Raw genomic sequence first — 13,029 nt, 5'->3', positions numbered from 1 at the left:
CTAAAATGTGACATGCGTCGCTGGGGACAAGTGAGATGATTTTAGGTGGTGCACGAACAAACCTTTTAAATGTTAATTGTTTTGTGTTTATTTTTACTGGTATCTTCTATTTCAGGCAAGCAATACTGGTTTCCTTTTATGGTTGTGAAGTAAGATTTCTTCTTAAAAGACTTTAATTTTAGTTTTTTAATAAACCAGTTTAAAGAAAAATATTAGGTAAATTGCAGAACAGGTGGTATAAAGATCAAGAAGGAGGTGAGGAATGACTGAAGTTTGGGAAATAATGTCGTAGCTAATGATAGCAGCTTCTGTTTACTGGGCATTTCTTATGTGCCAGGCCCTGTGCCAAGGTCTTACATGAAGGTATGGTTATGGTGACAGTTTTCTGGTTGGGGAAACAGGTTTTGAGAGGTGAAGTCACTTGCCCAAGGTCACAGGGCCAAGAGGTAGTGGGGCAAGGATTCAAATCAGGTGTATGGGACTTTTTTGTGTGTGTGCTTAGATGCAGGTTCACAGACCAAATTAGTTTCTCATTTAACAATTAATACACATATTGTTTTGTGACATTGGTTGCCAGCCCCACACTGTGTCAACACTCTCCCTTTCTCCACCTTGGATTCCCCATTACCAACTTTCCTGTCCCCTCCTGCCCTCTCATCCTTGGCCCTGGGATGGTGTGCCCATTTAGTCTCGTTCTGTTTTATGGGCCTGTCTAATCTTTGGCTCGAGCCCTGGTGGCACAGCGGTTAAGAGCTTGGCTGCCAACCAAAAAGGTCAGCAGTTCAAATCCACCAGCCACTCCTGGGAAATACTATGAGGTAGTTCTACTCCGTCCTATAGGTCGCTAAGTTGGAATCGACTCAACGGCACTTAAGAACAACACAGTCTTTGGCTGAAGGGCGAACCTCAGGAGTAACTTCAGTACTGTGTTAAAATGGCGTTCAGGGTCCATACTCTCAGGGTTTCTTCAGTCTCTGTCATACCAGTAGGTCTGCTTTTGTGTGTGTGCGTGTGTGCTTTAAGTGAAAGTTTACAAGTCAAGTCAGTTTCTCACACAAAAACTTATATATGCTTTGTTACATACTCCTAGCTGCTCTCCCTCTAATGAGACAGCGCACTCCTTCTCTCCTTCTCTCCACCCTGTATTCCCTATGTCCATTCAACTAGCTCCCGTCCCCCTCTGTCTTCTCATCTTGCCTCCAGACAGGAGCTGCCCACATAGTCTCATGTGTCTACTTCAGCCAAGAAGCTCATTCTTCACCAGTATCATTTTCTTGTCTTATAGTAAGTGTGGTCTTTTTTGTGAATTAGAATTTTGTTCTACATTTTTCTCCAGCTCTGTCCGGGACCTTCTATTGTGATCCTTGTCAGAGCAGTTGGTGGTGGTTGCCGAGCACCATTTAGTTGTGCTGGACTCTGTCTGGTAGAGGCTATAGTAGTTGTGGTTCATTAGTCTCTTTGGACTAATCTTTTCCTTGTGTCTTTGGTTTTCTCCATTCTTCCTTGCTCCAGATGGGGTGGGACCAATGGAGAATCTTAGATGGCCACTCATAAAATTTTAAGACCCCAGATGATACTCACCAAAGTAGAATGCAGAACATTTGCTTTCTAAACTACGTTATGCCAATTGAGCTGGATGTTCCCCACTTGTGGGACTTTAGGTTCATCTCCCCCTGCCGCTCCCTTCCCCGGTTTCCAGCTTTGGCAACTGAGGTTCAGAGAGGCCACTGAGACAACTGGGATGGAGAGAAGTGGATAGATGAGACACGTTTGAGAGACAATGCACAGGGCTTGGTGGCTGATTGGATGTGAAGGGTGAGGGAGTGGAAGGAATCCAGGGCCACACCCAGGTCTCTGGCCCCTTGAGAAAGTAGATAGTTGGGACTTTCCTGAGTTGGATATGAGAAAGGACGAGAAGGAGATTTGGATAGGACACGGAATTCATTTGTCCACAAGGGAGTTGAACACGTGGGTCTGGGGCTCGGGTGAGAGGATTGTGTAACAGGCAGAATGTAGGGCTTGATTAGTGATGCACAGGCATGGAAAAGTGGCTGCCGAGGCTATGCTCGGCTAGCCCTGGGATAGGTGGTCCCTCAGTGTCCTCCCGGTAATCATTCCATAATCTAAACAGGTGGCGGAGGGGGCTTTTGCAGCAGAGATGGGGAAAGTTCCTCCTTGAGAATAACTGAAGCGCTTTTCAGTGCAGGAATGTGAAAAGCTGGAGAAGACTGGAAGCACAGGAGGCCTTGGGTTTTTCACAGGAGTCTTTATTACAGTGTAAATCCAAGCTTAGGCCTCCCCTTGGCCCCATGCAAAGCCCTGGCGCGAGGACCGGTGGCGTCCAGGAAACACCAACAACTCACGGCGCCTCCAGTGGCGGCGTCGTGGAAGTGCAGAGCGAGTGCTCTGTCTAGGCAACTACAAGTCCCAGCAGGCCCCGCAGCCAAGGTGCCTCATCTTTTCTGGACTCTTAGAGCAGAGCCTCTCGGGAAATGTAGTCCTGGCCGCTCAGGCAATTTGCCCGAACTCCCTCGTGTAAGTGAACTTAACACCCACAGGGAGATGGCTCGGGCCAGGGGGAAGAGGGTAGGTATGGGAGGGAGATGAAGGGGGCAGAGGGCTGCTGGGGATGGGGGCAGGCATCCCCCGGGCAGAGACACCCCTCTCATTCAGCTTTGGCTTTGGATCCGGAAACTGCAGCTGCTGCCGAGGCAAGGGCGCCGGTCCCTGGGATCTTAGCTCGGATCCTGAGGGAGAAATGGGTGGGGCAAGAAAAGGGTTATGCATCTGAGAAAAGGAGAGTGCTGGATAAGGAAAACTAGCTGAGTGACCAAAGCCAGCCCAACAACCCCCCCCCCCCCCCCCGGTCTGTGTTGGAACTGCCTCTCACCAGTCTCTCAGAAGGGGGAATTTAGGGAGAGGGCAGTGTGTGGGAATGGATTAGTGATGTCTGCTTTGAACACAGGCAGGGAAAGTGGCTGCCAAGGTTAGGCTCCGCTAGCCCTGGGATGGTCGGTCTCTCAGCATCCAAGGAGACAAGGGGTGTAATATGGAAAAAGCTCCCAAGCTTCCCCCTCCTTCCATCTCCAACCGTGCCCTTACTTAGCTTTGATGTGGCTCAACTGATTTGTCACCAATCCCACATACTGGTCAATCTGGACCTGGGAAGACCAAAAAGGGGTGAAAGGAGGAATTGAAGGGGGTTCTTCCTTTTAATTCCTCTAGGAGGCTGCTTCATCCCCACCTCTGAATTAGGAACTGGGGGAGTGATCCACCACCCACTTTCAACTCTAAACTTAATAGATACCCTTGTGGTGTAGTAATTAAGAGCTATGGCTGCTAACCAAAAGGTCAGGAGTTCGAATCCACCAGGTGAGATCCTATGGGCTGTTCTACTTTGTCCTATAGGGCCACTATGAGTTGGTTTTGGAAGTGCAAGGGTCAAGCTGTAGAGTCAGCTGGTTGGCCACACAGTGTCGGGTGTGAGGAGTGTTGTCAGGCAGACACACAAGTATCTTCCAGCAACTCTGTGTACTAGGCACGGCTGTTAATCTTTGAATGAGTTTGCATTTGTAAGTGTGTGTGTGTGTGTGTGTGTGTGTTTAGGATAGGGTGGGAGCAGAGAGCATTGGTGTTGTTCAGCCAAGTCCATGAATGAATTGATTAATACTTGTTTAATTCACAGGGAGCCCCTAGGTGGTGCAAATGATTAACATAGTCAGCTGTTAATCGAAAGGTTGGAGGTTCGAGTTCACCCAACGTGCCTTGGAAGAAAGTCCTGGCAATCTACTTCCCAAAAATCAGCACTTGAAAACGCTATAGAATGCAGTTCTATTGTGACACACATGGGGTGGCCATGAGTTGAAATCGACTCGGTGGCAACTGTTTTTTTTAATTCCCAGTGTTAGTTGACTTTGTCTCAGTCATTCAGGCATGAGAAGGGGTTAGGGGAGGACTATCTCTCTGGCATGGATCTGTATCGTTTGCTCTCGGCTGTAGTAGAGAAGGGAGTGTCAGTCAGTGTATCTGTGGAGAGGAGGAATGTCAGGCAGCCCTGGCTATGTCCCACCTGATTTCAAACTAGAGGTGAGTCTGTCCCTGATGGCTGTTTCAGGGACTAGGGGCACCAGTTAGTATGCCTGTCTTTGTCTTTGGCTGGGATGGGTGTCAGTCAAGCCCAGGCTATGCTTAGGGAGAAATGGCATCTGTCTGTCTGCATCTGGATGTGTTTGTCAGTCCCTGGTGGAATTGAGTGGAGAGAGCATTAATCAGTCTGCCTGTTTCTGGCTAAGACAAGTGTTGTTCAGCCCAAGCTATGTTAGGGAGAGAAGGCTCTCAGACTGCCTGTCTCTGGCTGGGACATGACAGTCAGAGCTTGGACCCATCATCAGGTAGGAGGACCTATCATCAGGCAGAAGCACCAGTTAGTCCACCTGCCTGGGGCCAGGGCATGTCAGTCGACCTTGGTTCTGTGAGGGGACTCCAATCCAAATGTCCACCTCTGGCTGCTGGAACATATTTGCTAGACTCTAGCTCTATTGCTGGAGCCCTGGTAGTACAATGGTTAAGAGCTTGGCTGCTAACCAAAGGGTCAGCAGTTCGAATCCATCAGCCGCTCCTTGGAAAACCTATGGGGCAGTTCTGCTCTGTCCTATAGGGACATTATGAGTCAGAATCGACTGATGGCAATGGGTTAGGTTAGGCTTAGCTCCTTTTATGCTCAACTGCTATCCTGAAGGCTGGCAGTTTGAACCCACCCAGCAGTATTGCAGAAGAAAAGACCTGGTGATCTGCTTCTGTTAAGATCGTTCTTGTTAGGTGCCACGGAGTCAGTTCTGATTGGTGGCTAACCTACATACAACAGAACGAAATGCTGCCCAGTCCTGCGCCATCCTCACAATCATTGCTGTATCTGAGCCCATTGTTGCAGCCACTGAGCAGCCACTGTATCAATCCACCTCATTGAAAGTCTTTTTTTTTTTTTTTTTTGCTGACCCTCCATTAAGATTACAGCCAAGAAAATTGTATGGAGCAGTTCTACTGTATAACATCTAGGGTCGCCATGAGTTGGAATCAGATCAATGGCAACTAACAATCACAACTCTGTCAAGGAGGGACAGCCATCAGACCACTTGTGTCTGGCTGGGACATCTGTTAATGGGACCCTGGCTCTGGGGGAAGAAGCAGTCAGACCACCCATGTTTAATTGGGGTTCCAGCAATTGAAATCCTTGGGCATTCACCTAAGGAGCACTGGTGGCACAGTGGTTAAGTGCTTGGCTGCTAACCGAAAGGTTGGTGGTTTGAATCCACCAGCTGCTCTGCAGGAGAAAGGTGTGACAGTCTGCTTTGGTAAAGATGGCAGCCTTGGAAACCCTCTGGGGCAGTTCTGTTCTGTCCTGTAGGGTCACTATAAGTTGATTCGATGACCTTGGGCTTTAACTGTATTGCGCTGAGCTGCTAACGTAAATGTTGACAGTTTGAACCCACCTAGCGCTACTGTGGAAGAAAAGACCTAGTGATCTGCTTCTGTTCAGATTACAGCCAAGAGGACCCTGTGGAAAAGTTCTACTCTGTAACACTTGGGGTCACCATGAGTTGGAATCGACTCAATGGCTGCTAACAAGCACAGCTCTATTGAGGAGGGGCAGCAATCAGACCACTTGTGTCTGACTGGGACATCTGTCCGTGGGACCCTGGCTCTAGGGGGGAGGGGTGGTCAGACCACCCATGTTTAGCTGGGGTTCCGGCAATTGACGGCCTCTGGCACTCAGCTGGACCCCTGGTGGTACAGTGGTTAAGAGCTCGGCTGCTAACCAAAAGGTCTGCAGTTCAAAATTCACCAACTGCTCTTTGGAAACCCTACGGGGCAGTTCTACTCTGTCCTATGGGGTTGCTATGAGTTGGAATTGACTCAATGGCAATGGGTTTGGGTTTTTTTCTGGCACTTACCTGGTGCTGCCGGTACAGCAGGGGAAAGGTGAATAAACCAATCACTCCTGTGGGCACGGAGATGGGGGATCAGGCCACGAGATTAAACAATTCTTTCCCTGGGCCTGTCCACCACCAAACCCCAATGACCCACCTCCCCACCCCGCTCTCCACAGCCTTCTCAGCTCACCCAGAATGAGAAGAGTCAAACCATTGAAGAGGGCGCCCACGAAGGTCAAGATGTAGAAGAGGAGGGCCAGCTGGCAGGGAAGGTCAGGGTCAGCAGAGCCACAGGGCACTCTGCAGGCTGTGACCTCACCCAGTGGTAGCCCGCTACCCCCAGGTGAAAGGAGGTGAATGTTGGGCACCCAGGAGGGTGTGGGGACCTGACGGCACCTTGAGGGAGTCCACGAGGTCTTCTACCAGGAAGAAATGCCGCAGCTGTGTGGCTGCAGAGACCACGCGGGACGCAATCTGCTGGGACAAACGTTCTGTCTGCTCCCGGGTCAGGGTCAGGTCCACATCTAGGTAGGCCCTGCAGAGTCAAAGGGGTATGGGGTGACTCAAGGGGTGTTCAGGGCTCAGGCTGGGGGGTATGGCTGGGACAAGGGTAAGAAGCGGAGGTCGGAGTGCAGACCAGGGTCAAGACTGGGGGAAAGTCAAAGGAACCAGGTATTGAGGGGCTGGGGTCATGGTCAGGGTCAGGGAGAGGATCAAGGATTAAGGGTAAAAGGTTAAGATAAGAGGTTAGGTATGGGGGTCGGGGTTCAAACCCCAGTTTAAAGTCAGGTTAGAGTCATAAAAAGGATCCAGAAGGGTTAGGGCCAGGGTGAGAGTTAGTGCTTGACTTGAGGTCATGGGTCATGATTTATGGTCAGCACTGGAGTCTGGACTGGAGTTAGGGTCAGGGGTTCTCACTGGAAGGGGTTGGCGCCGTCCCCCCGGTGCACAGCCTGCAGCACTTTGCGGTAAACCCTGAGAGAGATGGTGCCACAGAGTAGCAACAGGGCCACATGGGCCACCACGGACACGATGCTAAAGTGCAGGAGGCAGAGCAGGGAGACCATGAGGCCCGTGAAGACCACTCCTGACGTCCTTGTATCCTTCCAGTACAGCAAGTCCGCCACTGTGAAGAGGGCGGGGTGTCAGGCCAGGCCGTACCTTGGCCTGGCTGACCCCTAACGTGGGCCCCCACTTCCTATCCCAGTGTGAAACCCTGACCTCTTGACTCATCTGTCTGAGCCTTAAGTCAATTTCCAAATTTTTAGTACCTTCTTTTCTTTTCCCAGGCTTGTCTCCTCTTCAGCCCCCACCCCAAAACCCAAGTTGACCATCTAACAAGTCTCCTTAATCTTGTTGTTGTGTGCTGTTGAGTTGATTTCAACTCATAGCGACCTCATGTGACAGAGTAGAACTGCCCCATAGGGCTTCCTATCCCCACAGGAGCAGATCGCCAAGACTTTCTCCCGGGGAGCCACTGGGTGGGTTCGAACCTCCAACCTTTTGGTTAGCAGCCAAGCACTTAACCACTGTGCCACCAGGGCTCCTTTCCTTAATCTTACTCATATAATTATGTATGGACACACATATACATACCGGTGACTTTCGGTCATTAGTTATGAAAAATGGAAACATATATATGCTTTTCTGTGTCACGATTATCTCACTCCACTTTGCCCTAGAGAAATCCCTCCTGGTCAGCTGGAATTAAGGAATAGCTATTGAATCATTCTTCTCAAGGACTACAGGTAGTTCCTGACTTATTACGTATTGGAGTTACAACAAACCATACTTATGACCGTCTGTTTTTATTGACAGTTTGTGTATTTTTTTATAAATGTATTATTAAAATGTATCTGTAAGTTTATATGTATATTGTTTCCAATCCCCAAAGACAAATAATCAGATTTATAAAGATATTGATAATAAAAGGCAATAATAAAGAAAATTTTAAAATAAGAGCTATTTGGTCAGAAACAACTGATGATGGAGTCGTAGGAAAGGAACCCCATCTTAATGTGGGGACTACCTGTACATGATATTCGGGGGTGTGGCTTTACCATCATTTATTCAACCATGCACCTATGGCTGGGCCACTCACTTTGTCTCCTTTTTGTTTTCTCCACTGCAGTGCTACAAGCAACATCGTTTTACAGAAGCCTTACCTCCTGGAGCTTCTGAGATAGAGTCCCAGGGGAGGAATCATTAGACGAACAGGTTATGTTTTTTTGAACGTTGTAACTGTCGCTAGATTGCTCACTAGCAAGACCAGGAGATGCTCATTTCCTCCAGCAACATATCAGAATGCTCTTTTCCCAACAGCCTGTCCAGCAATGGATGTTACGGATTTTTTTTTTTTTAATTTTTGCCAGGCTGCTAGATGTAAGATGATTTGTCATTGATATCCCTCCCAACATTCTTTTCTGAGTCCTACTAACACCACCACACTCCTTTCTGAGCCCTGTCTCACATTTCTGATCCCTTTCTGTGACCCTAAACTCTCCAGACCTCAATGTTTCATCTCACCCATCTAAACTTTTAACAGCCCTCCCATTAGACCCCTGGATCCTTCTGCCAGGTCCTTTCACTTTCTTTCCAGACCCTCTCCATTCTCCTAACCTCAGTCCAGTCAAACTCTGACCCATCTCGACTGGTCCCCCTCGGAGTCTGACCCTTCTCACTTCTGTATCCTCCTTGTACACATCCTCCCATCCACCTCTAAGTAGGGCAGACCCCCCCCCACCCCAGAATACAGGGCCCTCCCTGCAGGCTCCCCAAGGCTGGCGCCAGTGGGTGGGGGAAGGGCCGGGTCGTCTGAGGCGGGGGCTAAGTTTAGGCACGCTGGGGGGAGGGAGCCTTGCCCACAGCTGTGCGGGCCCGTCCATCCCCTGAGTGACAGCACCGCCTGGGCCCGAGGTTGGGGGAAGGGGACTCCCTGCTCCTGAGCCCCAAGGCCCCGGCTTGGAGGAGAGGGGACCCTAAGCTCCCTCAGCACCCTCCCTACACAACCCTTTAGCCCCTCAAACCCAGCCTGCAGCTCCGGGGAATCAAGACCAACAGGAAACCTGCCCAAGATCTGGGGGAGGTGAGGGCGAATCCAGTCCCCTTTCCTTCGTCCTCCAGCCCCGCTCCCAGTCTGCCCCAAAGGCCCACCTTTACTCCCCATCTTCGCTCGAGTGAGAGGCTGCGGACTCCGCTGCTTCTCGGGGATTTTTGCCCACTTCGGTGGAACCCGGAGGGAGGGAGTATGGGGGCGGGGCCCATATGCACCCAGCCAATGGCCGTCCACAGACTTGGGGACAGTTCCAAAAAGGGACGGGCTGTCTTCGTAAACAGATAAAAGCACTGCTGCGGATAACCAGCCCCTGGCTGTTCATGGAGGCGGAGCATATTGTAAGGTGAGGCGGGGCCAATTAGACAGGCCAAGTCAGGGAAGAGGAGAATTTTTATAGGGCGTGGAGTTTACTTATAAATATTCGATAGCCATATACAGAAGAAATCTTTTTACCTGGGGATCTGAGCTGTCCAAAATCAGCCTCTAGGGAGAGTACTCTAATAGAGGGCGAATTTTTTTTGTTGTTTTTTTTTTAGCTACCAGCCAATCCTAATGCACCAAGCAGGGCCAACGTCTCAAGTGGGCGGGGGAACTACATATAAAGAGCCAGTAGCACCCCTCAGTTAATGGGAAAAAATTTAAGGGGCGGAGTTTATAATGCCAAGAGCATCACCTCCTCTCTTCAGCACTATTCTCCTCCTTTAAAGAGTCTGGTCTCTTTTCAATCCCACCCCTTGCCTTGCTATGTAATTCAACAGAGAACCTTCACTCACACCGCTTACCTAGAAGGTGTGGTTCCGATTTGAATTCTGACTTGTCTGTGCTATCGAGGCACTGCCCCGTGATTGGTTCCTGCTCTGGTTGCCCCCACGGCTCTTCCTCCTTCTGGTCCAGCGAGGGCTCATCAGGCCAAGAGTTCGAATCCCGGGATCTGCACGGGGACGGGGTACGAGCCTGGGGAGTCCCAGACCTCGGGCTGGGCTGGGGAGTCAAGACTTTGGGTGGCGAGGATTGAGCAAGCTGGAGTTGTAGGTCCACTTCTGGGGAGGGGGGTAGGAAGACAAGGCCATGAACTTTCCCTTAGGGGGTGTCTTAAAGAGAGACCACCCACCCCTCATGACCTCCGGTCAGCCCCTCTGACTTCTCACCTTCCCCAGCCTCTCCTGCCTCCGATCCATTGGGCTCCTCGTCTTCCAGCGGAGTGGAGCTGCTAGTGGAGGAGTCCTCCCCGGACCCCGCTCCCTGGGTCACCCAGCCCAGCTGATCCAGACGGAGCCGCAGGTCCTCCAGGGGGCGCTCACCCGGAGAGGCGGCGTCAGGGGCACCGTGGCGTCCGGGCTCAGGGGACTGGCTCAGGCTAGGGATGCTCTCCAAGCTGTCGCCCAGTCCGGACTGAGGGGGTGGGTCTCGAGACTCTGAGACCGAGCGGCTCTGGGGCCGGGGGCGGCGGGCAGCCGAGTCCCGGCGGCCCCCAGAGCTCACCACACCATCGAAGGCGATGTAGGAGAAGGTCAGCTCCCGAGGGGTGCCCCAGTCCTGCGATGTGGTCTCCTCCTCATCATCCTCTGAGAACTCCCGGGCTGTGTGCAGCTCCCGGAAATCAGAGTCCTCGTTCCCTCCTGCAGTGGGCAAAGGAGAGCTGTGAACTTCCCGGAGCAGGACTTCAGAAGACTTTCCCAAAGTCCCTACCAGCTGTGAACACCGTTGAAGCCTCTTCCCTCACACTGCCCCACCTCACTTGCCTTCTGTGGAATCTGGAGTAGAGGAGGCTGTCGAAGGCGCTTCTTCTGCGAGAGGAAAAGAATCGAAGTCTCTTAGAAGCTTAGACTGTCCGAATCACAGAAGTGTGCCAGTCCTGTAATCTCAGATGGTCCAAATTAAGGAATCTTAGAAAGTTGGAATTACAGGACCCTTAGAACATTCTGCATACAGGCCATAAAATCTTAGCATCACTTCCATCAGACTCTCAGAAGTTCAAATTTGGAAATGTAATCTTAGAGTTTTCAGATTAGGCATTTTAGAAGGTTTCAATTCATTCATTCTTTCGACAACCTTTAACTGAGCAACTACTATGTGCCAGGTACTGTTCTAGGACCTGGGGATACAGCAATGAACAAAACAGACACAATCTCTGCCCTCATAGAGCTTACATTCTATGGGGGAGACAGTAAACAAATAAAGATATGATGTTGGGTAAATAGATGATGTGCATGAAAAAATTAAATTGGATAAGGGATTAGAAAGTGATGGGGTGCTGTTTCAGACTGGGTAGTCAGGAAGGCTTCTCTGATAAGGTGACATTTGAGCAAAGACCTGAATGAAGTGAGGAAACCAAGCGAATATCTAGAGAAGAGCATTCTCCAGACACAGGGAACTGCCAATGCAAAGGCCCTGAGGCGGGCACTATGCTTGAGATATAGAACACAGGGATTGAGGAGGAGACGGAAAACGAAGACAAGTAGGTAAGTGGGGAACAGGTCATGCAGGGCCCTTTGTAAGCTGAGTTAAAGACAAGATCTTAGAATGCTGGGATGGTACTCTAGAATATTGAAATAGCAAATTCTTAGAATTTTAGCATCTGGACTCTCAGGACATGTGAGTGGCTGAATCTGAGAATGTTAGAATCCCCAGCTGTCAGAATGCTAAACACAGACTGTTTGAGCCGTGGGATCCTGAGGATTTGACAAAGCGTTTTCAATTTTGGAATCCAGCACCTCAGAGCTAGCTTGGGGCTTGGCACACAGGAGACGCTCAATACCGTTTGGAAATTAAAGTCGGACGCCCTCCACCCCACTTCTCTTCAGCGGGGGAATCAGACCACGGAGGCCTCCTCCAGGGTTACCACTAATCAGTGGCAAACCACGCTACGAATCCAGAAGTCCTGGCCCCAGCCCAGGCATGCTTGCTGCCCTGGGACAGGGAGTTGGGCGATTTGGGCGAGGTCCAGGATGCCTTGGAGTCTAGGCGGAAAAGGGGGGCTGGGTGGGATGAGAAGACAGGTGGTGCAGGGTCAGGCCCCTCTCCTCCATTCTGGCGCTACCCCTCGACTCAGCACCCCCACCTTGCTGCCGGCTGCGGCCAGCACCAGGGCGAGAGGACAGCTCCCCGCGCGCAAGCTCATCCCGGGGCGGGGCCGGCAGCCCATCCGAGGGGCCCACGCGCCGCCCCCACCCCCGCCAGCTATGTCAGCTCCCCCCACCTCCGCCCCGTCTCACCCGGTCCTCCCGGTCGGGCCGCCCTGTCGCCGCCAGAGCGCGGGGGGAGGGGAGCGCTTCCTTTGTCTCCTTCCTCTCCTTCCCCCAGCCCGGCTCTCCCGCGGACCGGCGCAGAGGGGACACCGGAGAGAGCCCCACCCGGGCCTCCGGGCCCCACACCAGGCCCGAGCCTCCCCCTACTCACTGCAATGGGCGAAGACCGGCAGGACCTGCCCCATGGCCCCCCTCGGGCCTGCATCGGGACCCCCGCCCACTCCGGCCGCGCCGCCCTGGGCCCGGGGCCGCGAGCGCTCATCTCCGCCAGGCCCACGCCGCCTCCGCCATCCTCGCCGCCTCCTCCTCCCGGGCTGCTCCAGCCGCCGCCGCCGCCGCCGCCGCCGCCGCCGCCGCCGCCGCCGCCCTCTGCTCGGCGCGGCCAGTGCGGGCGGGGCAGTGGTGGGGAAGGCACTGCAGCGCGGGGCCGGGGGCGGGGCCAGAGGGAGGCGGGGCGGAGCCTGAGGGCCCTCAAGGGGGCGGGGAAGCACGCAGGAGCTATGGTTGCAAGGGCGTGGCTGCTGGCCAGAGAGGCGGAGCTAATAGGCTAGGCAAGGGGCAGGGAAAGAGTGGAAGGGAACAGGTGAGGGGCGGGGCCTAGTGAGTGGGCGTGGTCTTAGCCAAACAGGGGCGGGGCTTTGGTATAGGCTGAGGGATCTGAGGAGAAAACCGAAGAGCCTACTAGGCCGAGAGGATGGGAGAATGGATTTCAGAATGGGTTGGGGCGGAACTAGGCGCAGCAAGAGAAGACAGAGATATCCTAATGCTCTGAGGTAGGGTCCTAACGTAGATTCGC

General features: G+C 52.2%; 1 protein-coding gene across 1 annotated transcript; it reads right to left on the bottom strand.

The window, feature by feature from the left end:
- Positions 1 to 2,253: 2,253 nt before the first annotated feature.
- RTN2 (reticulon 2) lies at positions 2,254 to 12,552 on the bottom strand. The gene is made up of 10 exons (XM_049901530.1): positions 12,385 to 12,552; positions 10,728 to 10,772; positions 10,134 to 10,604; positions 9,768 to 10,025; positions 6,849 to 7,056; positions 6,327 to 6,465; positions 6,121 to 6,190; positions 5,952 to 5,998; positions 3,103 to 3,161; positions 2,254 to 2,747 (listed from the first exon to the last, which is right to left on the bottom strand). The coding sequence occupies exons 1-10, from the start codon at positions 12,416 to 12,418 to the stop codon at positions 2,666 to 2,668; spliced, it is 1,413 nt and encodes a 470-aa protein (XP_049757487.1). The 5' UTR covers positions 12,419 to 12,552; the 3' UTR covers positions 2,254 to 2,665.
- Positions 12,553 to 13,029: the final 477 nt, after the last annotated feature.

Source organism: Elephas maximus, chromosome 11 (genome assembly GCF_024166365.1).
Source record: "Elephas maximus indicus isolate mEleMax1 chromosome 11, mEleMax1 primary haplotype, whole genome shotgun sequence".
Classification (NCBI taxonomy): Eukaryota; Metazoa; Chordata; class Mammalia; order Proboscidea; family Elephantidae; genus Elephas; species Elephas maximus.
Note: the sequence above shows the minus strand (reverse complement) of the source record. Positions and strands in the feature narration are given on the sequence as shown.